Source organism: Tenrec ecaudatus, chromosome 12 (genome assembly GCF_050624435.1).
Source record: "Tenrec ecaudatus isolate mTenEca1 chromosome 12, mTenEca1.hap1, whole genome shotgun sequence".
Taxonomy (NCBI): domain Eukaryota; kingdom Metazoa; phylum Chordata; class Mammalia; order Afrosoricida; family Tenrecidae; genus Tenrec; species Tenrec ecaudatus.
Window position 1 is genome coordinate 31,270,972 of NC_134541.1, and position 25,086 is coordinate 31,296,057.

A 25,086-nucleotide genomic window follows, 5' to 3' on the forward strand; every position below is an offset into this window, starting at 1 on the left:
CCCAGGTCATGTGCCCCACTACCCACTCCAGGGCAGAGCTCAAGGCAACATTGTCCCTGGAATTTGGAATCAAACTACTTGGGAAGCCCCAGGTCCGAACTGTAAGTGAGCAACATGGGGGCAGAGGGATGCATGCCAGAGGAAGCTACTGCTTGGATAGTGTATAGCTGCAATGGATGGAGTGCCCTTCAGCCTGTGCCAGGGTGACATGTGTCCAGTGTCTTGGGCTGGCAGAAGAGCCATTCACTGGGAAACCAGGAAGCTGGAAGCTGGTCCACAGCTGGCAAATTCCAACCATATGTGACTCCCAGCACGGAAAGGGCCCTGGGGAAGGCAGGGGCAAGGGCAGCGGGGTCACCACACAGCACACGGAGGGAGGTGGCTGCACGAGAAAGTTGTTCCAGGGAACCGAGCAGTACTGCGGGCTTGCTTCCTTCCTGTGACTCACTGTCCCGAGGAGCCCAGAGGCAGGTTCATTAGAATGCCCATGTGGTTCCAGTTTGCGTACACCCAGCTCTGGAAAACCAACCCCGAGGAGGTGACATGGCAGAAAGCATGTTGCCCAGCCCGAGCCTGCTACCCAGCTCCTCCCTCCTTCCCAGGTGGCTTTTGTCTCCTTCCCCAGGGATTTAAAGCTTTGGCCCAGACCCTAAACTCATGTCCACTCATGTCACACCCACGAGACCTCAATGCAAACCCCAACTCCAACCTTCCTGGATGCTGCAGCCCCCACACACCCCCATTTGAGACTGAGCTGTGGTCCTCTCAGCTTTGCACACCCAGTTACCAAAGGCCACACCCTTCATGTTCCAACAGCAGCTCCTGTGAGACCACCCACACACCTTCCTCAAATCCCCGTTCCTCCAATGCCCCCTTGGTGCCAGATTCCGGGGGCAGGCCCTCTGGTGCCAGATTCTGGGGGCAGGCCCAGCACCCCACCAAAAGGCAATGGGGGCCACAACTGGTCGGCTCAGCCTAGGTCCCCTTCAGTAGGCAGACTTATAATATCCCAGACTACAGGTATCCTGGCTCCTCCAGGGACCCATGCGTCCATCCTCAGGGTGGAGGCAGCAGGCCCTTGGCATGACTGAGGTCAGGGAGCATCAGGGAGACCAAGTGGCATTTCCACCAGGATGTCAGGGCCAGCACTGCCTGTAAGCCTTAAGCCCTTAAATGTTCCCCGCCCCCCCCCCCCACCCTCCGGGCTACGTGCCAGCCACTGACGTGTGGGAGCCTGTTTCCTGCAGGTGAAGGAGAAACAAGACTGAGGGTCTGGACCCGGTTTCCAGCAAGTCCAGGCTAACACCCAAGGGTGACCCTAGGAGCTGGGGCTGGGCTGGGAGGCCCAGGGGCTCCAGCTCAGCAAACAACAGATGGGTAACCATGTATGGCTGTTTATTTCAGACAGGGCTCTGTACAAAACATTTACACAGATTCTTCACAGCGGAAGAAGGGCGCATGCTGGCGGGCCGAGGGGCTTCCTTCAGAGGTGACCCTCTCCGATCCAGAGAGCCTGCCGGGCATCGGCGACCCCCTGACCTGCCTTCTCTTTCGTCAACTTCACCTGGGGAAGGTGCTACTCCCCGTTTTGTGAGGGGGACAAACTACTGTGAAGAACTGGGACTAATTGCCATGTCAACTCAGGCTCCAGCCGAATCTCCTTTGTCCCCAGGAGTCTGTCCCCATCATGCCGTGGTGGGTCCTGCCAGGGTGAGGGCAGACAGTGCGCACTCTGGGCGGCGTGCTTGCCACGTTAAGGAAACACCTGCTGAGAGCGAGCGGGTAAGTGAAAGGGCGTGGCTGCTTCAGGCTGTACCCCGAGTCTGGAAAGCAGCAAAGGCACTTTTTCCAGCCAGTGTCCATCCAAGATGAACCTGGCCTCACTGACGGGAAAAGCCGCTGGGCCGAGCACTAGGCCTGCAGAGCCCTCAGGGTGCGGGGACCAGGCTGCCATCCAGCCCTCCAGGCTGCAGTCTGTCCCCTTCCAAGGTTCCGGTGACATTTCCAACCAAGCATGGAAGGTGACACCGGGGTAGTGAGAAGGTGCCTGTCTGGGAGGAGAGGCCGAGAGGAAGTGCACCACAGGAGTCGGGGTGCAGGCTGCGTGGAACACGCAGTTTAGGGGTGCATCCTCTAATGGGAACGATAGCTGTGAAGGGATGGTTATTCTAAAAGTGGAGACGCTTTCTAGGTCGGTGTATGGAGTTCTAAAAATAGTATTAAAAAAGGCTCTAAGCAAGGCCATGTGGCTAATGGAATTGGGAGGGAGGAAGAAAAAGGGGCAGGTTAACCTTGGTCCAGGTCCTGACAACTGATAGTCCTTCCTGGGGGTATCCAGCCGATGCCCGCCCACCGGCCACTGACCCCAGCAGAGCCCTGCCCACCAGGATTGTTGGTCTGCAGCCCAGGCCGGAGCTGGACTCCCTGGCTCCCTTTCCTCCCCAGGCCCAACCCTGCCGATGGCAGGCGGGCGGGAGGAGCCGCATGGCTGCTATAGGCAGCCTGGGCCTCATTGGTTCCAAAGGCAGTTGGGCGCTGGAGAAACCACCTCCTCCCAGTTGGGCGGCACCCTCAGGCCCACTGAGGCACCCAGTGAGGAGAGCTAGGAATGCAGCGCCGGGTCCCACTGGCCCTGGAGAAGGGCAGGGAGGGAGGGGTGGCAGGAATAGAAACTCCCTGACAGGACCCTTTTAATAAAGGACATTCCATCCCCTCCCATGTAGACCCCCCCCCCTCAAAGTGTCTCCTGTGGCTTTTAAGGGAACAGCTGCAGCTGGAACTTGGGGGCCCACTCCAGGGCGCTCTTCACCACAGCCAGGGCAGCTGCCCCCAGGGCCACTGTCAGCCCCATCACCGCCAGCTTCACGAAGCGGTTGGTCCTGGGTTTGGTCAGGACGACTTTCGCCGGGTCTTCGGGCCGCAGGAGCCCCTGGAAGCGGCGCCGCAGCACCATGTCCGGCCTCTGCTGGGCAGACACCAGCTCAAAGTCCTTGAAGGTCGAGGCTGCAGTTCTGTGAGGAGGAGACAGGAGGAAGGGCGAGCATGAGAGGAGTGGGCCGAAGGAGGGAGTGCTGGGGTGGGAACTGGGGCTGAGGTCTGTGGGGGCGCCCTTCACTCCTACTCCCCTCCACGGCTCACCTCTCGGCCTGCTGCTGGGCGGCCACCTCCCGGGCGAGTCGGGATGGGGGGAACTGGACAAAGAGGTCTCCGGCCCGGCTGATGAGTGTCTCATAGGGCAGGTCCTGGGGGATCTGGGAGAGCAGGTGGTGGACGGAGGCCATGTCGCAGTCGCAGTCCAGGACCTCCTGTTCTCGGTGCAGCACGATCTGGGGAGAGCCGGTCACGTTCTGAGGTGGGCAGGCCCTCGCGCAAGCTCCTTAGGGACGGGCTTGCTGCCATGCCCCCGAGGAAGTGCTCCTTGCTGGGGGGGGCCGCCACCTCCCTATGCCAAGGGGCCAACCAAGTAAATGCTCAGCCCTTCCAGGTGCACCTGTACGGACATCCCTTAGACCCTATAGGAATGCTTTCGGAGAAAGGAGACGAGAGGCTTGCTCAGAGCATCCTAGAACACCAGTCAGCAAAGGCTCAAGACAGGGAGGACCTATCAAGAACTCCCAGGTCCCAGCCCCAGTCCCCTCTGTCCCCTAGATTCAGACCCTTCTAATTTCAAGCACCAGACCTGCTACTGTTAAAAAAAAAAAAAAAAAGGGATCAACCAGCCCTGCCCACAGCAGTTGGGGTGATGCTGACTCACAGAACCAAACCCAGACTCCCAAGGCTGGAACTCTCCCCATTAGGAGACAGCCTGTCCTTCCCCGGGCAGACACTCAGGGCTCCGACATGCCAGTGTTGCAGTTAGCAGCCCAGCACCTGACCCAGGTCTCTCAATGCTAGATTCTCGTCTTGTCCTCCACCTGGGGACCGTGTCCCTAATAGTGTGTGGCGGTAAGATGGACACAGGCCAGGAGATGTCAGCAGGGAGCTGCTCACTTGCAGCGCATGCTTTTATTTATTTATTTATTTTTGCAGCGCATGCTTTAAGGCGTCTGAGTTGCTCGGGTCACTGAGACTCCAGAGGTCTGTGTACATAGAGTGCTCCCCACCTCACCCCTCAGGGAAACGCCACACAGGCCCTCAGGGAAACGCCGCACATCCACCCTGCAGGGCAATGCCCTGCTCATCGGGCCTCCCTTCAGAGAAGGGAAGGTGAGCCAAGCTGGGCAGGGGACGCTGAACCTAGTTGCTGGCTGGTGGCCCGTACCTACCACAGCTGCAAAGTATATGGGCATCAGAGGGTGGCAGGCCAGGAAGAAGTCGTATAACCGCACGACGTGCCTGAAGTCAGACAGGACGTGTCCAAACCAGGTGATGAGCCAGCTGAGGGCAAAGATGGTCCCCACCTCGGCACTAGGAGCAAAGGAAACCCAGCCGTTATCCCCTGCGGGCTCACCCCCTCCCTTTCTCCGGCTCGTGCTCAGTACTGGTGAAAAGGAAGCATAAGGGAAACAGGTTTTGGGGAAATCCATCACCTTTTCCTCATAAACATGTGGACACTGTACCCACAATCACAACACTCATAGCACAACATGGCCCTAGGTGCCTTTCTAGCTATGCTCAGACTTGAAAATACCGCGGATAAGTTTTTCAGGAAACAGAACTCCAAAACGTCTTAAGACTAGTTGTTACCAAAAAAAAAGGCATAGGTCATGTGGGTTCAAAATAAAACTGTTTAAGTAAGTAGCAAGCGAGCACTGATTAAGGATACATTTCCAACTAAGCAGGAGAAAGGAAACACATCATGTCATATGAGATTTGCCAAGAGACAGTTGCTTCGCTTCTGACCCACCCGACCCTGGTGATCCGTGTCCCCGGATCCTGCAAGGCTCGCTCCTCCTCGGCGGCAAGCCCTCCAGGACCCCTGTGACATACTCCAAGCCACACAGGAACTCCTCCGGGGGGAGCTGCGGCCTCTTCTGTACCCCTAAAGTGCTCAAAGGCCGTGCACAGCCCAAATGGCCCAGGGAGCTGGCAACTGCAAAGGGCAGCTCAGACCAGTGTCACCCAAGCGGCATGAAGCCGCTGACGGCCGAGAGCTAGACTCCTGGGGAAGAGCGAAGTTCGTAAGGTGGGCAGCAGAGAGATGCGGACACATGTACCTCTGCATGAAGTCATGGAGTTCTGGGTTCACTTGGTCAATGATGGGCATCAGATAATTTAGGATGTGTTTGGTGTTGTCCATCGTTGGCTCCATGAAATCCCTGGAGGGAGAGAATCCAAAGAGCTCAGTCTGATCACAGGCGGACAAGGACCGGAAAAAGCGGAGGAGAAGCTGAGGAGTTAGCCCCAGAGGGACCTGGAGAGTGACACTCATCCCTCAAGTTCCCCTGCATTGGTACCTGAGGTGGTGGGTAGACAGTTTCTCTACCAGGGGTGTGGCCAGCTTCTCGCCTACCACCAGCAGAAACGTGACCACGATGTCATGGTAGCCCTGGTAGTAGTGCAGCTGCGGGTTCTGCTGCAAGACGAGGAGGATGACATCAATCAGCTCTTCCTGGAGCCCCTCCCTCTGTTCGTCGGGCATCCCTGGTGGGGGGAGGAGGAGAAGCACTGAGCGACCAGGAGCCGGCCAGCAGCGGGCTTTCAGAGACGGTGTTCACAGTCCTCACGGGCGATGCCCTTCCAGCACCACCAATAACAAGTGCCTACTATCTGGGACGTGCCTCTGAGGGCTGCTGGTTCACGTCACTTCACAAGAATAGGAGCACACAACATGCGTGTGTTAACTTCACTCAAGAGAATATCCTCTGGGTTCCTCGTGCCTCCAGTTATCTCAGGAACTCATTTTCTTTACTGGGGCGGAGTCCTTCATTGTATGTAACCACTACTTTTTCCTTACCCATCCATGCAACTGTGGATGGGCACCTAGGCTGTTTCCAAGCAATTTACTCGTAAATGGTCCAGGGAGAAAAACGTGTGCGCGTGTGTCGTGCACAAGAGACAGAGAAAGCACTCCGTAGCAAATGTGGAATGTTAACAGAGACGGAAATGGGCAGAAAAGGTACCTAGAAATTCCTTGTCTTATTTTTGTTACTTTTCCATGGGCCTAAAGTTATCCACGACGGAAATTTAAACGCTGTGTGTTCTCCGCTAAACCAAAGCATATCTTACGGAGGTACTAACTAGTCCTCTTGACCTGAAGATGCAGGTGGGAGCAGCAGAGCCTCGGAGGGGACGCAGCTCGCTCTGTCCGTGCTCAGCACGGCTTCTCTGCCCCAACTCAGCCTGCTTAAGGAGAGCCAGCCACAGCACCACTTTCCTGTCCCGACGGCTCTGCCATTGACGTGCATACTCTGAAAGGAAGCAGCTGCTGTAAGGGCCTAGACTGATAAGACTAAACTGAACACAGAGCTTAAGATAAGAGCAAAGTTCACCTCCGTGCCCCATTTACCCAGCTCTCTCAGAAAGACACACTCCAGAATCATAAAATAAAATGGAATAAACCCAGTACTATAGGTAGGTAATGGAATGAAAGAGAAAAAAGTACACCTTGTTTGAATCTGCTACCAGGAAGGGTCAGCAAGCCCAGGGCAACACAAACTGAAAGGAGCATGCATCTCATCAAGGATGCATAGAAAGCTGATGGGCAGTGCGCCACAGAAACCAGCTTTTATGGAAGGATGGCTTCTCTTCAGAAGGTATGAGATGAGATGGAAGAGGTGGCCAGAAGCAGCAGATCATCCACATCAGTTTTTGAGGGAAAAAAAAAATCTTATTGGTGCCCTAACCAAAGAGGACTGACAATTAACAGTAGAAATAACAGTCAACATCACAGGCATCTCAACGCACATAATTCTGACTGAAAGAGGAGCAAACTTTCTGCTCAATGGGTGCCATACAGTTGCGTGCAGATCAACTGCAGCCAAGGGCAGAGCTTTCCACGGGATCAAAATGCTGAAGCATGGCTCTGGGGAACTTTAACTTGACCAGCACAAGCCTGAAACTCTGCACAACCGGAGCAAAGATCACCGCAGCAGTTTGGGGATGCGCCAACAGGTTACTTGGTGACTTTCTAAAAGGTCAAAGAGCGACCATTTGAGAAAGTCAGGCAAAGCTCTAGCACAAACCACTGGGGAAAACTTCACCAAAGAGTCCTTCCCACCGTGATGATGCTCCTGCACACCCTCCTCAAAGAAAAGCACACTTCAAAAGTTTCAGTGGGAAAGTATCAGGTTATGGTCCTGATGTGGCCCTAATTTCCAGGTCACTCATTTTCCCCAGTTAATAATGTGAAATCAACTACACAGCTCAGTTCCCAGGAGCTTCCACTCCTTGGAGATGGACGAAGGACCTAGTACAATCACTTATAAAAGTATCGACCTGATGCCACTCGTGTTGGGAAATAACAACTAATCTGTATTTTAAAAAGCAATATGAAGCTTACGTGGAAAATCCCACCTACAGATGGGATTTCAATTGATGTGACATCAATGAAAACATCCTCTCCCCTCAAAAACGAACAAACAAAATTACGGCCTCCAACTGAAACCTTCATAATTTGCTGATGAGACTGAAAAAGGAGTAGGGCCCTTTAGTTAAGTGCACCCATGATTCATTTGTCCCAAGTGGTTCACGGTAATTGTATGAATCATCTTCCTCCCTCCTAAGTAGGGTCCCATCTTTAGATTGTTGTATTATGAATTGTCAAGTTATAATTGTAAACAACGAAGCACATGCAGTCACAATGATCATTTATCAAAAGGCATCGCAATCAGCAGTGGATGCTGGGGGCCCGGCGTGTCGGGAGAAGTGTGCTCCACCTTGTCCAGAGACTGCATTTTGGAAGCACGTCCCCAGGTCTTGCTTCTGGTGGCCTCAGACAGCCTTGCCATTAGCAGCTGAGTGAGGGGGCGGTATGTGTCACCCAGGGTCCCATAAATACAAGGGGCGTGAAGGGCTCAGAGGGAAGACCGGTTCCCTCTGCAGATGAACACGAGGGCATCCATCTGCGTGGTCTCCTCCGGAAGCATCGGGCAAGGAAAAGGGACACTTCTATGCACACGAGCGTGGCAGCTATGGACAGGGAGCTGCGCGAGCCCCTCTAGTATCAAGGCTGCGGCCGGGAAAGGAGGCCCTTGCAATGGGAGCCAGAGCCGGGTTTCGGGGTGAGGCAGCCAGTTCGGAGGCTCTCGTTCCTTCAGCAAGTCTCCTCCCTTGACGGCCCGAGAGGCAGAGTGACCAGGTCATAAGCACGAGGTTTGTGGCCCAGCTTCCTTTGCTGGGAAAACGGCGGCCATGGCCACTCTTCCTCTTTCTGGAGGTGAGGAGCAATTCCAAGAGCACTCTGTCCGCACACAGGGCTGGCCTCTGAGTGTAACACCAGGTAGCTCACAGCCACCTTCTAGCACAGGGTAGGACTGCCCGCATGGTGGGTTTCTGAGACTCTGACTCTTTCCGAGAGGAGAAAGCCTTGTCGTTCTCCCAAGAACAGCTGGTGGTTTCACACGGCTGACCTACGGTCAGCACCTCAACTCATCACCACTGTGGCACCAGTCTTCCACAAGGTGGCCCTCTATAAACCCAATCTACAGAAGGCACGACCCGTTCTCGCTGGTGGCCGGATCTAAACCACTCTGCACTTTCAAGCCAGACCAACGAGTCTTGGAATCCCCATAAAGTCCCTTCTGGGGTCCTAAAGGGGGAAAAAAAGCCCAAAGCACTCCACTCTCCTTCCCCACCTCTAGAGCAGGCTTGCCTTGGGTTTTCAGAGTGGAGACTGAAAGTGGCTGCATTATCCAGAGAATGACTCAGTGGACGAGGCGTGCAGCAAGTGCCAAGGAAGCAGCGTCCCCCGAGGGAGGTCACCTGGGAGACTGCCGAGGCTGGCGTGGGGAGGGCAGGGGCAGGTGCGGGGCGCCAATTTGCTCACCGGGAGGGAAGCGCCGCAGAGACCGCCGGACGTCCAGCAGCACTTGTTGGTAGTCCTTGCTGATCTGCCGAAGGCTCCTCCCTGCGGAGAAGGAACTGTCCCTGTGAGGACGTCTGGGAGGCAGGTCCGGGGCCAGCAGAAGGACACGCTGGACACGTGCTGGTCCTGAGGACTGCGCAGGAGGGAACCCGGTGGGGAGGGGAGGGCAGCAGAGGGCAGTCAGGGCCATCACTGTCCGCAGCTGTGCAATGGGGGACATGCCCTCCCATGTGTTACTGTAAGTATCCGATAATAAGGTCATGGCTGTGGAAGCCATAGCCCCTGAGCAAACGCTACCATCTACGTCGTCTGGGGAGCACGGGGCTGTTCAGGACACACACAGAGCTGCTCTGCTCTCTCCAGTGACTGCCATTCTCAAACCGAAGACACTGCCGATGGGAGACAGCGCTCATTCTGGGTTGCTAAGCCCAGGACGGTGTGAACAGGAGTGTGAACATGAGACTCTAGCTGTCCTGTAACAAGTGTCTATTTCCCTCACAACCCTGATGGGCCCCAGAGGGTCCTATGCAGTCCTTCCCCTCCCAGCCTTCATCTGCTCAACAGATGTGAAGGTATGGAGCTAGAGAGAGGGACGTCCTCTCCGTCTGTGCAGTGGGAATGCAGCAACGTGACCTGTGGCACTGGCCTTCTGGTGACAGTGGCCTGCTTCACTATCTACGTACCTGGCACCCAACAGGTGCTCAACTAAGAGTTGCCAAATGGCAGAGAGCACCTCAGCTCCTGGAACCCTGCCACACTGACAGCACGGCAGAACCAACCCCATGGTGGGCCTCCTGGTTTGGCAGCATTTCTTTGGCTCTCTCACTGTGGGCACAGGGATCTTCTTACTACTACCTGGGCCTTGACAATTAAGCTTTCACAGAATCACAGAATTTTATAATCGACAAGGATCTTGGCATTTTTCCAACCCAAAGGGGTTTTAACTGTTGCTGGTTTTTGAACTCTCTCTCCCTGCAGCCTGGCATCACCCAAACTGTGTTCCAGCTGCACCTGAATCAACGAGAGAGCGTCTTACCACACACATTCCTCAAACTCACACCCAAGCACGGTAGACTCCCTAACCAAGCTTACCACATGGAGACGACTGGCTGACAGCGATCCCGTCGGGCACGGAGGCACTGCCCCCCCGCTCCTGGACTGCCACTCTTCACAGGAGTGGAAAGCCTCCTCTTTCTCCCACAGAGCAGCTGGTGGTTTCTAGCCACTGGCCTGAGAACATGTCACCAGGGCACCATCAGCACTCCTGGCTCTAGACTAGAGCAGGTGATTTTAATAAGCTCCCTACCTAGCCAACCCGTTGACCCCTGAGAAAGTGCATTCCGCCTCTGAAGAGCCTTTCTTCGCAGTGGGCCCTGCCTTCAGGGTGGCCCACACAGGCCCACGGCATTTCTGCTTTGCCCACCTGCTCGTGATCTGAGAGGAGCATGGAAATCAAAGATCCTGGTAGGGGTCTCCCTGCACCCTCCTCCATCCTCCCCTGCCCTCAAGGTCACCCACGCTGGTACCTGACACAAGAGGGAGGTCACTGGTGCTGACGTTGAGGAGCTTGGGCCACACTCTCTGGCGGATCTCATCAGTCAGGAGGCCGCCTTCATCGATGGCCAGGCGCCGGAGGGCGTCCACGTCGGCGGGGTCACTGTTCAGGGCCTCGTATATGTGTGCCACTTTCTTTTTCCTCTTGGCGTTCAGGTCTGCCAAACACAGGGGTGAGGCATGAGGCCGAGGCGGGCCAGTGCACCTTCCCTGCTCAGGGCTCGGCGCAGCACACACAGGGGCCTCCTTTTAGGCACACGGTGCTGGCATCACGGCACACACTCCCTGCCAGGCAGCTGCACCATGAATGTCCGCATTGGGCCCTGACCCTCACCAGGAGGGGAGAGAAAGCTCAGGATGGGGTCGGCTCCTATCGCAGAGCCGCTCTCCTTCTGGAAGGCACAGGCCAGGCAGCATTCGGCTTCTTCCTGGTTGCTGGCACCACTGAGAATAGGCCACGAGCAGAGCCATGTCACCAGGCGGTGCGTCTGGTGTTGAGGAGAACCTGCTGTAGGCCAGCTCCCTTGAGAAGGGTGCCCGTAAAATGGGGAGACAAGGAGCACCACGCCCCTTCCACTGCCAGCGCTGCGGGGGCAGGGTGAGGCGGTGAGGCTCAGCGGAGCTCTCCCTATGCTGAAGTGGAAGTCCATGAGGAAGCTGCACACGAGCTGGGTCCCCTGCCTGTCAGGACCGAGGCTCTGTGGGCAACAGGAAGTGCAGACAGGGCAGTAAGCCACCCAGTGCCTTCTGACCCAGACTAACCTGTCCTCCTGGCTAGATGAGACTGCAGTGTCTTCTCTCAGTGCCTAGGAAGTGCCCACGTGTTCCAGTGAGACAGCCTCCGGTGCAGGCCTTCAGAGCACACCCTGCCCAACCCGACGCTCTCCCGAGGGGCCTAGGCTAAACGCTAAACCACCGGCGACTCTACCAGAAATCAAGAGCCCTGGCGCCGATGGCCACCACCAGTACAGCTTCCAACTAGTCAGTGGTTGAGCAGGTGCTCCAGGCCCTGGCTAAGCTGTGACTGTCCGTGTGTCAGCTTCCATCAGGCCGTCCACCCATTCATTCGTCTACCACCGAGTGAGCGCCTACTTACGCTGGGCTGACAAAGAGGCCAGTGACTCACTGGCAGCCCTTGAGAAACTCAGAGGGCTCTGGGAGGGGCAGGGACAAAATCTGGAAGGGTTTCAGCACCCAGGGGAAAATGACGACGGAGGCAGTCAGGAGAGGCTGAACGGAGAACATAGTTTGGTACTTTCTCTCTCTCTTTTTTATTAAATACTTTCATTATAGGGTTCTTACATCTTATATCATCCATACATTCATCCAGTGTGTCAAGTACATTTATACATATGTCGTCATCATTTTCAAAGCATTCTCTGCCCACTTGAGCCCCTGATATCAGCTCCCCATCCCTCCCCCACCCGCCTTCCCTCATGAACCCTTCTTACATCATCCTCTGTCACTCTTTACCCACTTTTCTGTTGTTCGTCCCCCTGGGAAGGGGTTATATGTTGATCCCTGTGATCAATTCCACCTTTCTCCCCCCATCTTCCCCTAATCCTCCTGGTATCTCTATTCCCATTGTTGGCCCCCAAGGCGTTTGTTTATCTGTCCTGGATTCCCTGTGTGTGGGCTCTTATCTGTAGCAGTGGCATGCTCTGGTCTAATCTGATTTATAAGATAGAATTGAGGTCATGATAGTGGTGGAGAAGAAGCATTAAAGAACTACAGGCAGGTTGTGAGTTTCGTTGGTGCTATGCTGCACCCTGACTGGTCATCGCTTCCTTGTGACCCTTTTGTGAAGGGATGGCCAATTGTCTACAGATGGGCTTTGGGTCTCCACTCCACGTACCCTCCCTACCCCCCTTCACATTGGGTATGATTTTGTTCTGGGGCTTAGATGCCTGATACCTGATCCCATCGATACCTCATGATCACACAGACTGGTATGCTTCTTCCATGTGGGCTTTGTTGCTTCTCAGCTAGATAGGTTTATCTTCAAGCCTTTAAGACAGGGGTCCTCAAACTATCGTCCGCAGGCCACATGCGGCTCGCCGGGTGTTTATCCCCCCCCCTTTTTTTTTACTTTAAAATAAGATATGTGCAGTGTGCATAGGAATTTGTTCGTAGTTTTTTAAAAAAAAACTATAGTCCAGCCCTTCAACGGGTCTGAGGGACAGTGAACTGCCCTCTGTTTAAAAAGTTTGAGGATCCCTTCTTTAAGACCTTAGATGCTATAACTTTTGATAGCCAGGCACCATCAGCTTTCTTCACCACATTTGCTTATGCACCCATTTTGTCTTCAGCGATCATATTGGGAAGGTGAGCATCATAGAATGCTGGATTATTAGAATAAAGTGTTCTTGTGTTGATGGAGTACTTGAGTGGAGGCCCAATGTCCATCTGCTATCTTAATTCTTAACATATAGATATGAGTACATAGTTCTATTCCCCTCTCGTTATATATATATTTACATATTACATGCCTGTATTTAGACCTCTATAAATGTCCTTTGCCTCCTGATTCTTTCCTCTATTTCCTTTTACTTCCCTCTTGTCCCACATCATGTTCGGCCTTCATTCAGGTTTAGTAATTCCTCACTGCTACATTGCCCTTGATTAAGCCCCACTAGACATCCTACGCCCTTCTCTCCATTGATTTCAGTTCACTTGTAGTTCCCTTTCCCTGGGTTGGTCTCCCTCCCCCCCTCCCTTTCTTTCTCCCACCTTCACTTCTCCCAAATCCCCCCACTCTCGCATCATTGGTCCCATTCTGTTCATCTCTGAATTGTTTATCCCACCTAACTTATCTGGACAGACATGCAGTTACATTAATAAGTGAAAAAAAAAAAAAACCAGGGAAAGCCGAACAAAACAACAAAGGAAGATAAAACCAACAGAACAATAGAACAAAACAAAATAACAACAAAAAGCAAGCCACTGACAAAAATGGAAAAGCCTATAAATAGTTCAAGGTCTGTTTGTTGGCCTTTCGAGTCGGAAGGGGTGCCACACTCTGTCTCCAAAGTCTATTTTTGGCATTCCCCGGGGATTTCCTTTTCTTTGCTCCTCTTGCTGCTCTGTTGCATGTCTTTAGTGTTTCGCCCCAGTGTGATGGAGGCAAACTGGGTGCAATTCCCGCACTGTGTCTCCAGTGTTGTCCCCCATAGTGCTGTGGTTCAGTGAGGGACGTCGTGTCTTGTGGTGGGACGGGCCCTATGGTCCTCTCTGTGCATTGTCTGCTCTGAGCAAGAATATCGTCCTCAGGACTTGGTGGGCCAGGATGTGTGCCCCTCCCTCTCCATCCCTCTTCGTTTCTCCTGTGCCTGGCACTTTCTTAAAGAGAACATCACCCTGAGGAGAACGGCATTGCAGGCAGAGGAAAGATTCGGTAGAACGTTCTTATTCCATGAAGGAAAACGGAAATTCTGTCAGGTCCAGGGGGATGGGAGATGGGAAGGGCTAGCCAGGAGGGGATTTCCTTTGGCCCTTAGGGCCGTCCTTAGCAAAACCAGGATGTACACTGTCAAAAGGGGGTGTACCTGCTCAGGAAACAGAGAAGATGTTTTTTTGTTTTGCCAACAACATAAGCTGAGAGAAAATGTGAGCAGGGGTTGAATTAATTTCTAACAACAAAATAATCTTACCAGAAAATAGGACAACTGCTGTGGAAAATGGTATAGTGCTTCCTTTAAAAACTAAAAGAGACTCCGTATAATCTAGCAATCCCACGACTAGGAATCCATCCTAGAGAAATATGAGCTATGGCACAAATAGACATGTGCACCTGTCTTCATCACGGCATGATTCAGAACAGTAAAAAAGATGGCAGCAGGCCAAGTGCCCATGAGTGAATGAATGAACAAACTATGGTATTTAAACACAATGGAATACTATGCAGCACTAAAGAGTAATGGTGAATCTCCCAAACACTTCAAAGCACGGGCAAACCTGGAGGAAACTCATCCCGCTGAAAGCAGCCAACTACAAAAGGGCCTGAGATCACTACTATAAAAAGACAACATACAGGCTTACACACGGAAAGCAACATTTTTTTAAATTGATGGTTACAGTGCGGGGGGAGGGGGTTGGGGGGCAGGTATAATCACTACCTAGAGAGCAGACATTCACTTGAGTGAAGGGAAAAGAAACCGGCAATAATGGAGAGGCCAGCACAACACAGGCAAGGCAAAGGCAGACAGACCCTGGGAGGCAGCAATGGGAAATACTATTTATTACACACACTCCTGCAGTACCAGTCACTGCAAACACTCATTTACGGATAAGCACGTAGGCAGAGCTATAAAGGGAACGGAAGTGCCATGTCACACGAGAGCACACCCACCCATGCACGCAGGTTTGGGAGGGTCAAGCTCTACGTAAGCATGTGCGTCTGCTTGCAACAAGCACATCTAGTTAAGTAGAGCACCCAGGGGAAGAGCTATACCAACTTCTTAGCCATAACCAAACACCTTGAGGGACTGAGTCACTGGGCTTGAGACCTTAGGCCACAGGTCAGGGGTCATTGTACTCAACTGGTGTACCATAATGCATACAGATAATGCTCTACATTTTACTCTGCAGAGTAGTGACCGGAGTCTGAGCAGCCTGTGAGTGGCCATCTGAGGTACAAGTACTCGTCTCTTCCTATCTGGAACAAAGGGAATGAAGGAAATCAAAGACTAAAGAAGCTATCAGTCCAAAGGGCCAACAGCCCACACGAAACGTAACTTCCATTTGCCTGAGACCAGAGGAACTAGATGGTGCCCAGCTACAAGACAGGCTGAGAGAAAAACGTAGAACAAAATTTTTTAGAATAAAAAGACTACAGTAAGCCGAATGAAATTAGACCATCACAAAAGGCTAAATGTTGCATTGATAAAGATTGAGACCACTGTTATAAGGGGGGGAAAAACTAAGACAAATATTTTTATACCAAAGGGATCAGACTTTGGAAATTACCAATCGGGGAGGGCAATGAAGGGAGATGAAGTAACAGTCTGGAGGGTTGACAAGTGTTAACATGGGACAAGGAGAAGACAGTAATCTACAACAGTGCGAAATCAGGAGGGGGGTGCACACTGCTGAATACAAAATTCAAAATTGATCTGAAATGTAAAGCCTCCACTTAATACACACACACAGTTTCAAAATGATTTACTGGTCTGTGGAGACTAGTGCAACCACCAAGCCTGGGCCTTAAGAGGCTCTTCCAAACTGGAGCTGAACTCACCCCTGGAGCCACATTTCAACCAAACACTAGACTAGCCCAAAAAATGAGCAATTATACCCAGGATGAAGGAGGGTCCCTAAGAACAGTCAAGTCACACATGGCATTTCCCTCCTAAACAAAGCTCAGACAGCAGTTAGGGCAGGACCCAGGAGAACCGAAACTTGAGAAGTGGGAGGGATTGGGGGTGGGTGGGGAGGGGAGTATTGTTACATTGAGGAGATCCCAATAAATGTTACCAAACAAAATGTGTATACATTGTTGAATGAGAAACTAATTTGCCCTGTAAACTTTCACCTCAGCTACAATGAAATAAAATTCCAAATTGAACGGGGGTGGGGGGGTAGAAGGGGACAGGGAGAAGATCCCAGAACAATGCAATAACCCACCAGGTATTTATGCATATTTTTAGCCTCTGAATCCCTACATGCCATAAACTAAGGGGATTTAAACTGTAATACTGAATGTTGCTTCATGTAGGCTGATACTGAAAACAGCTATTAGCCTTGTTGCTAGGCATATCCCCTCAGTTTGGGTAGACATATGGCATCTGTCTTTTTGAACAAGCCATGGGGCAGTGCCATTCTGAATCTGGGACAAAGAGAAGCCACTGACTGTACCCTGGGGAGGAGAACCCGGCCACTGGCTGGCTTTGCACTCAGTCTTGCCACCTAATAAGCCCTTATGTTAACTAGTTCTGAACCCAACTTATGAAAGACGCTATTCCTATTTTCAATGCACATTGCACGATCTTCTCATTTTGAGGTCACTCAATGGAGCCCCGGTGGCCCAGTGGCACAGCTCTTGGCTGATAAGCAAAGGTGGATGGTCTGAAGCGGTGGGGGCTTCCATACAGACAATGCCCTGGAAACCCGCGGGGACTTCCACCCCATGCCTTGGGGTTGCTAGGAGCCGAGATGAACTCGATGGCAATGGGTATGAGTGTGGGTGTGGGTGCACACTCAGTAAATACATGCTGAACACGTGATTTGGCAGTTATTGCTCTTCTGGAAAATGATGACCTACATGACACTGCTTCTCCCAAATGAAGACCACGCAAAGAACATGCTCAGGCAGCTCTTTAAACTGACCCGTGGGTTCGGGCCTGTCTCTAAAGCTGCCCGGGCTTCCCCGAGAGGAGGCTGTTGCTCAAGTGATGATTTTAGCTGCTGTCCATTCAAGAGCTGCCACCACCTTCATGGACCCCAGATTCCTGTGACAAAATGCTAGCGGTCAATAAGGAAGCCACTCCTACCCCTCCATGAGCTCCACCCACCACCTCACAACAGCAATGCACCATCTAACAAGCAGCCTTTCACTGCAGCATAAAAAGGGAGAACACAGAAACCTCGGGGGAGTTTGAGATGTATAAATTACAGATAGATCAGGGCCAACTGTAGATACAAAGGACAGGAACAGACAGGCACACTTCATCACAGAGAACATCAGACACTAACTACACTTGGGGAGCCCAGGAAAAGATGAAAACGGAGGTGCACTGGCTACCATTTTATTCTCAGGTGAGCTCTCTATATGGCCTTTCGACTCAGGCATTCCTGGTTTTGGGGTGTTTTTATGACATAGCATATATAGGTCATTCAAACCCCCTTGGATCCTTTCTTCCCCAGTTCCCTTATTGTCCCACTTAATAGCCAGGTCCTTCCAAATTCCTTTATCGCAGAGGTTCTGGGTGTCATTAAATGAGAGTAAAATACAAGGCTGTGCTAGAATACCCCGACAAAAGGAAAGTAGCTCTACGTGATCCAGACACCACGTTGGTCTGGTCCAGTGAAAACGATCATTGTCCATAGACCACTGACGCGGCAGTTCTTACCAATAGTTCAGACAAGGAAGGCTAAGCCCCGGCTACGGACTCGAGTACCTCATGATCTCTGGCTACACAACCACAGGTACCACCCAAAGTTCCTGCTGGGGGAGCAGAATTCACTGGGGAAGAACCTTGACTCACTAGGGAGCAGCAACTGGAGTCTTAAACCACTGGCCTCTCTCTGTCTAAAGGATCAGAGAGTGTGGGAAATAGAAAGACACAGAAACAATGAGTCCATGCAAACATCAGTCTCCACAAACCCGAGACCAAAGAACTAGATGGTGCCCGACTACCACCACCACCCGTCCTGAAAAGGATCACAGTAGAGGGTCCTGAATGGAATGGGAGTAAAGGGTGGAGCAAAACTCAGTTGTAAGAGACAACATGGGACCCCCCCAAGGCAAAGGACCTTTATGTCAGGAACTGAACTCACCTTTCCCTGCTAGCCGATCAACCATTTAAGATCAAAAGGGCAGCATTTAGATGGAGGGCTAAGAAAGGAGGAATGGAAACAGGAAGAAATGGGATACGTGGCAGTATACAAACAAAAACAACGTCAAGGACTCAAGACGACTGGCGCACAGCAGCCCTCTAGGACAGGGGAGAACGGCCCTGTGGTTCTCAGAGACTGTAATTCTTTATGGGATGAGAAAGCCTCATCGTTCCCTCGAGGAGCAGCTGGTGGTTTCAACTGCTGCCCTTGCGGTTGGCAGCCCAACGCATACCACGCTGTCTCTGAGGGGCGGCCTGCCATGAGTTGAAACAAAATGAGCACAAGTTGTTGGAATGTGAAACTGCTGATCTGCTCGGTAAACCTTCACCTAATTCCCAATAAAAATAAGCTGATAAAGATTATCACTCGCTATATTTCCTCTACAAGGTTTTCCAAAGAAAGCATTTTTAAAAATCATGTCACCCCCACCCCCCCCAACTTAGTAACTTAAATCAAGTAGATGATCTACACACTTAATAATGGAATCTTATGTGAGAGTACAAAATTCCACGCTGATGATTTAAACGTATTGAGTAAGAAAGCTTCACAGATGTTAAATTCCAATTTAACAATGCCAGGCTTCATCAAGACAGTGCAAGAGCCAGCCGGGAGCAAGAGGGCAACCACCTTCTGAGAACTCAGGCCATGAAACCTGAGATCACAACAGACTACAGCCCAGGTGAGTGCTGGGAGGAGGCGGGAAGAGAATTTCGGAGGAAGGCACTCACAGCCCACTCCACCCACTCCACAGCAGTGGGCTGATGGAAGGTCCCTGGGTCTGGAAGGTGGCAAAGGAGCAGGCGAGGATGCACTCTGTTGTCCATGGGCCACCATTGGTGGCAATTAGCGATAGCCATATGTTTCTATAAAACAGTGCCCACAGCGCGAGGGACTCAAGGGTGTAACCACCTGAAACTCAAAGATGGGCATAGACCAAGGGTGTTTGTTTCAGGCCAACAAGGGAGAAAAACCACCTAAATCACCCCGATCATAGACTCTACATGGCAAGGCTTCTTGTAACTTTACCAAGAATTTTAATCTGATTAAATATATATATAGTTAAATTAAACATCGATTAAATATTATTAAACATATATCTCACATATAAGATAAGTATATGTTACTATTATTAAATAAATAATAACTAAATATATAGATTTAAGTTCATATCTAAATTTTTCCCATGAATTGGCTCAGGAGCAAAACTGAAGGTATGGGAGGAGAGAGGTAGCAGGCGGGAGGAGTCAGATTTTGAGATCTCGAAGGATCAGACACAGAGACACAGCAACAGGTCACAAGGCCTGTGCCACTTGGGTGTTGACTACTAGGCTCTGAGGCCAGGCCAGATGTCACACAAATATCGGCAAAAGGTTAGGATGCTACAGGGCCCAGGGAAGTCTTATGAGGAGCCAGCTCCACGAGCACACAGGATCAGGACAGGAGAAAACAGGGCACTGGAAAACTAGTCCAGAGGTGACACCAGATGTTTCCTTAAAAGGCAGGTGCTCCGCAATGGGCACTACTCCTCAGAGAACCAGGAAATGGGAAAGCGACCTGCTTCCTCCTCAGGGATCCTAAGATTATCTTAATTGACACAGGGTGAATGTTGCTAATTTTGTCAGGTGTGTATGCTACGTAAGCCACTTTCAAAAATGTAGTGCGCCACAAAACCAAAATTTCATTGGAATTATTGCTTAAGAGGAAACGAAGTTTAAAAAATTTTTAAAAAAAGAACAACGTTCATGTTTTACAGAACGAAGGGAACGTTAAAATGGACGGCGCAGCGTGGAAACAGAAAGTAGATGCGTGGCTGTCGGGAGGTTGGGGAGCCAGTTTCTTTGGGGGCGGAGGCGGCATCATCGGCGCTGGATTCGATCCTGGCAAGTGGCGGATGGTGGCTCCCGCAGGCGGGTGTGCGAACACGCACGGAGTCGCACTCCTTGGCTGAGACGGGGGTGTTCGAGGGCGGACGTGAATGACATTTCAGGAAACAGGGGCACACCGACACCGGGTAAAACCCAGAAGCCGAAGCGATGAATGAAGTTTGGGTTGCCGGCTTCCCGGCCGCGGGAGCGGGAGCCGGAGTGTGCGGACGTGGCCGGACAGTCCGCGCCTGTGGGCGAGGCCCGGCCTCCGCTCCCGGAAAGTCCCGGTTCCACGTCTCCCCAAATGTAACGAGTCAGGGTCGCAGGGCCCCCGCCCTTCCCACGGAGGACGCGACTCTGCCACCGGCTCCTCTGGCCTCCCGACCCCCAATGCCAGGCCCTGTGCCCCTCCGAAGTGACTAGACCCTTCGGCCTGTCGCCCTGCCGCCCGCTGGGGCCCGGCCGCCTCCCTCCCACAGGGCCCCCACCCCGCCAGCCGCCCGGCCCCTCCGATCGTCCCCGCAGGCCGCTCCGCCGAGCCCCAACCGGCTTCCGTACCTGCCTTCGTGCCGCCGGCCCAGCGGCTGGAGGCGGGACCGTCGCCCTGGGCTCTCCGGAGGGGCATGTCCCGGGGGCCCGGGCCCGTGCCTGGGCCCGAGCCCCGGCTGGCGACGGAGCCCTGCGGAGACGCGACGGGACCCAGCGGCCGCCCCGTCAAGGTAGGTTCAGCGGAGTCGACCTCCGGCGCGCAGGCGCACAAACGTGCCTGCGCCGGCTCCGCCCCCGCGCCGGCACGTGACCGCGGGGGCCGGAGGGGCGGGGCGGGAGCGGAGGGGCGGGGCCGGTGGGGCGGGGCGGGGCGGGGCGGGGCGAGGCAAGCTCAGAGGCTGCGCAGCTGTTGCGAAGTGGCTTCCGACTCGAGGCGGGGAAGAATTCTGTTTTCAGCTTGGAGAGACCAGACTGGGCTGTGTGGGTTTTCTGTCTTTCTTTTTTCCAGCACAACTTTATTGGCACTTAATACAGACATCATATTGAACCATAGTTCAATCACATCAAGCACTATCATGCAATTGCTACCACAACCAGCTTCAAAACATTCTTTTCCCTCTTGAACAGCTTGACGTCAGCTCCCTTAACCCCGCCTCCTCCATGTTTTGTTTTTCCTGTCTGTAAAATGGGACTGATGATAAAAGCAATACTGCACTTACAGGGTTGTTGGGAAAGGGCGTGGCTATATCTAAAAGGGGTTCAAACGCTGGTGGAAAGATGAAATGGGAGTGGAATTCTTTTGAGGATCACGTTGCGCCCCGTTGTAGTATGTACTGTAATGAATGTAGTGTGTCAATCGAAACCTGCCACCCAGTTGGCGCCAACTCATAGCCACCCTGGCGAATAGATGTCCTATAGGGTTTCCAAGATCTTTGACTCTTTCTAGCATCAGACTGCCACTTGTCTCCTACTGAGTGGCTGGTCGTTGGTTCCAACGTTTCCTTACCGGTTTAGCGCTTTAATTACTCTGCTGCCAGGGTTCCTGTACATAGTGCCACACATATTAAGAAACCCTGGTGGTAGGTGTTGGAATCTGAAGGTCAGCAGTTCGAAACCACAGCCATTTAGTGGGAGAAAGACAGGACTTTCTACTCCAGTAAAGAGTTTATAGGTAGCAGTAGAAGTCAAAACTGGCAGCGACTGGATCCTGGGTGTCTGGGCTACTGGTTCGGTCCTGGTCACGACCGGGTCAGCCGATGGCGACCAGTGCTCACGGTGAAGAGGGCTTGCTTGCATGTGGAAGGCCCTCACTTCTTCGTAGCCTTCCAGGGGTGGGGTGGTGGGGTGGGAATGAGCATGCTGAACACTGTCTGGAGTTGCAACATGGGAGCACGGGAGACCCGAGTTCGTCCCCTACCCTCATCTCCGCATCAGGTCTAAGCCTTTTCCCTGCAGGGATGGTAACTGTGTTTCATAGTCCTCATGTGAATTCACTTCCAACTGGTGTGAAGGTGACCAAAGAGAACATGGACCGCGGTTGGAGCCCACAGCACTGTTTGGGACCATTATTCTGCACGTGGATCTGAAAATGTATGGGGCTTGGAGCTCACCTTTTCTTGTATCAAGTGATGACCTATCGATACATTGATATTCCATCCCTCTGCTCGTGGCGGGAGATGGCTGAAAGCAATAACTTGGTCATGGGACAAAAAAGGGGTTGATAGTCTTGGAAACTCACAGGGGCCGTTCTACCCTGCCCTACAGGGTCTCTCTGACTTGGCATCCGACTGGAATGGCACAAGTTTGTTGCTTTTGCCGTATTTGTGCCTCACCGCAGGGATTGGAAGGGCGATCATGGGTTGGGTAGCACAGAATGGGAAAGGGGTACCCTTCGCCTAGACAACTGTGTTACAGTACCCCCCTCGGATTGCGCAAAGCTACAACCACCTATTTAAAACAGGGCTTTGAATTTTCAAGTCCTTGACCTCCTCCTAACGGGAAAGAACTCTCCTTTCTGTCCAGTTGGTCACTTATTACTATGTTCCCGTCTCTGAGACTGTGGTCGGTAACTGCCTCCACTTCCCAAATCCGAGGCCCTCCGTCTTCAAGGCTCATGATTGGAGTTGCCCGGTGACTCCCACAGCAGCGCTCTCTCCTCCTGAGACCTGCAGCCCTGAGGAGCCCATTATCGCTGCTCCCTCCTGGCTCTACTCCCATCCTGTCCACTCCCATCCTGTCCAGTTTACACTGGGCTCCACCCCTACCTTGTAATCCTTTTAAAGGCTTCATTTTTTTTTCTTAAGGTTTTTTGGTTTCTTTTTAAGGTGGCCTTTCTCACACACTCTGGACATGTGATCAGGAGTGACCAGTCCCTGGAAAAGGACATCATGCTCGGTGAAGTCGAGAGGCAGAAAATAAAAGGCAGACCCTGGACCAGATGGATTGAGCTAGTGGCTGCCACGCTGGGCTTCAACATGGGAACATGCATGAGGCTGGCTCAGGACTGGATGTCGTTTTGTTCTGTTGGACCAACTTGAATCAGAACCGACTCATTGGCACCCAACAAAAATGGACAGGGAAGAATTTTAGGAAACTTCCTTTGGCCTATGCCAGGTTATGATTCATCAGACATCATGATGGTTGTGCCCACTGCCCAGTGACTTAGGCTTGGAGCTGGACAGTGAATCGGAGCCTAACAGGCTGACTAGCGATGGGCCCAGGACACCAGAAAACATTAACATCTCAGAAGAGCCTGACTTTCCATGATGTTATTCAAGGCTCACAGGATGAGGAAAGCTACCTGAGACTGGGGAAGAGGTCACGTTCATGGTGGTGCACTGTTTACAGAAGAGGAGATGAGGATGGTGACCCAGGGTTACTTTGATCTGCTTCTACCCGGGCCCGTGCAGTTCAAATACTCATTTTCCTCCTAGAAAAGGGCCAGCCGTGGAGCAGCTTGGAGATCAGCAGTATGGCTGGAAGGGGCACAGGAAGGAAGTTCTTCTTGCCCTCAAAGGGGGGGGGGGGGCGGGGCGGGGGCATAGTCTTGCAGGTTTCAGAGTTGGATCTTGGCCAGTGGGGTTCTGGAGCGTGGCATGAACAAAAGGCCAGCTGGAACCCAGGGATGAGGATGGGGAGGATGGGGCCACCCAAAACGGAGATGAGAGTTGCTACTTCAGTAGGCCTGGAAGGCAGAGCTGAAGAGTGGGACCCAGGGGCCTCCACCCAGAATCTAGAGTGGGGTCATTGCCCAGATGGTCTCAGGGAACAAGGTTATTTCAAGGTCCTTAATGAAGGACTAATATAATTTGTTCTGCTGGGTTTGGGACTTGCTTGGGGCTTGTTATCCCATCCTTCCTTCGATGGTCTCCCATTTATAAAGTATGTATCTACCTTGTGCTAATTCTACTGCTGTAACTTGGAAATGGGTAACTTACAGTCTTGATTTCTCAGGTTCATGGCTAAAGAATTTTGCCCGGATGTGGAATATCTTAAAGTCTCACCCATATTTGATTTAGTTGATTCAGATAAGACTTCAGACTTCTGGGCTGATTCAAAAGGAGCCCCAAGTAGCACAGTCAATTAAGTATTGGGACCTAACCTCCGAGTTGGCTGATCCGGCCCACTGGCCGTTCCATGAGAGAACGATGAGGCTCTTGGCTCTTGTAAAGATTTACAGCCTCAGAAACAACTTCTGTCCTATAGGGTCACGGTGACACAGTATTGACTAGATCAGGGGTAGGTAAATTTTAGAGACAGGAGAGCCAATTCTGTCCCTCAAAACAATTTAAAAATGACAACAAATCACCTGAAAAAAATCCTTAGAATTTTTTATACATAAAACTGTGGCAGTTTTATTCTCACTTTACATCAGAGCCACAAGGACATACCAAAAGAGCTGCATCTGGCCCAGGAGCCCCATTTGCTGAGCCTTGAACTAGATGGTCTTGGGTGGCGCTGATAGAACGGGTGAAAGTGCTCTGCACAATCTCAGGGGAGGGGAGGGCAAAGGGTGGAAAGTCATAGATTGACTTGACTTGTGCTCTCCCCAAATTTTATATCACAAATCCTAAGCAGTTTCCTAGTCCCCAAAAGATTCACGGTTTTGGACACCCACAGGGGCATTCTGCTCTCTGAGGCAACTTCTTTGGAGAAACAAGAGACTGCACAAGATGGGGAAGACAGAGGCCAGGCCACATGAAGACAGTCTAGGAACAGTAGCCTGCAAGAGACAGAGACCCTCCCCCAGAGCTGGCAGCTGGCATTCAGACGGGTAGTAGCTTTTTATCAGCAAGGAAATAAAGTTGCTGTTTCAGCCACCCCCTGAGGTATTACTGTTGCCACAGCACGAGAGAACTAGGCTGGGCAAATGCTCTCTCGAAAGAGCAGGCAAGTGGCGGTCAGGGTGAGGTGGACATCAGGATGCAGACACCAGAGGTCTAGGGTAGGGAGGCTTCTGCACAGGAAGTTCAACAGGGAGTCCCTGGGGACGTGTGCAGTACACAGAAGCAGAGTCTCTGACTCATAGGCAGGGAGGGATCAGGAAAGCACGTGGCAGCGGCTGCTTTTCTCCCTGTCCACAGACAGAAGAGCCAAGAAAACTGTGGCAAAGCAGCTGATGCAAGAGTGACACTGATTTGGAAACATGCTATCCCCGAG

At 52.3% G+C, this 25,086-nt stretch overlaps 1 protein-coding gene, 1 long non-coding RNA gene and 1 pseudogene across 3 annotated transcripts; 2 read left to right on the forward strand and 1 right to left on the reverse strand.

The window, feature by feature from the left end:
- Window positions 1–1,378: 1,378 nt before the first annotated feature.
- TBC1D20 (TBC1 domain family member 20) lies at window positions 1,379–20,689 on the reverse strand. 2 transcript variants are annotated; one of them, XM_075563847.1, is made up of 8 exons: window positions 20,497–20,689; window positions 10,492–10,677; window positions 8,927–9,007; window positions 5,397–5,583; window positions 5,157–5,258; window positions 4,266–4,407; window positions 3,139–3,326; window positions 1,379–3,011 (listed from the first exon to the last, which is right to left on the reverse strand). In XM_075563847.1, the coding sequence occupies exons 1-8, from the start codon at window positions 20,561–20,563 to the stop codon at window positions 2,756–2,758; spliced, it is 1,209 nt and encodes a 402-aa protein (XP_075419962.1). In that variant the 5' UTR covers window positions 20,564–20,689; the 3' UTR covers window positions 1,379–2,755. The 2 variants fall into 2 exon arrangements, with proteins under 2 accessions (XP_075419962.1, XP_075419961.1); XM_075563846.1 differs by having other exon boundaries at window positions 8,927–9,098; window positions 20,497–20,660.
- Window positions 18,647–20,558, forward strand: LOC142462192 (uncharacterized). The gene is made up of 2 exons (XR_012787240.1): window positions 18,647–18,752; window positions 19,827–20,558. It is a non-coding gene; the product is annotated as an uncharacterized LOC142462192 (long non-coding RNA).
- LOC142422612 (cytochrome c oxidase subunit 6A1, mitochondrial pseudogene) lies at window positions 20,562–22,013 on the forward strand (annotated as a pseudogene).
- The last annotated feature ends 3,073 nt before the right edge of the window (window positions 22,014–25,086 follow it).

Bases quoted from the DNA above. Each gene is read 5' to 3' on its own strand.
- TBC1D20 (XM_075563847.1), bottom strand. From the start codon at position 20,563: ATGCCCCTCCGGAGAGCCCAGGGCGACGGTCCCGCCTCCAGCCGCTGG. The intron at 10,678-20,496 runs GTACGGAAGCCG...TGTGTTTGGCAG, and splicing joins GGCCGGCGGCACGAAGGCAG to ACCTGAACGCCAAGAGGAAA. The intron at 3,327-4,265 runs GTAGGTACGGGC...GGCTCTCCCCAG, and splicing joins CCATATACTTTGCAGCTGTG to ATCGTGCTGCACCGAGAACA.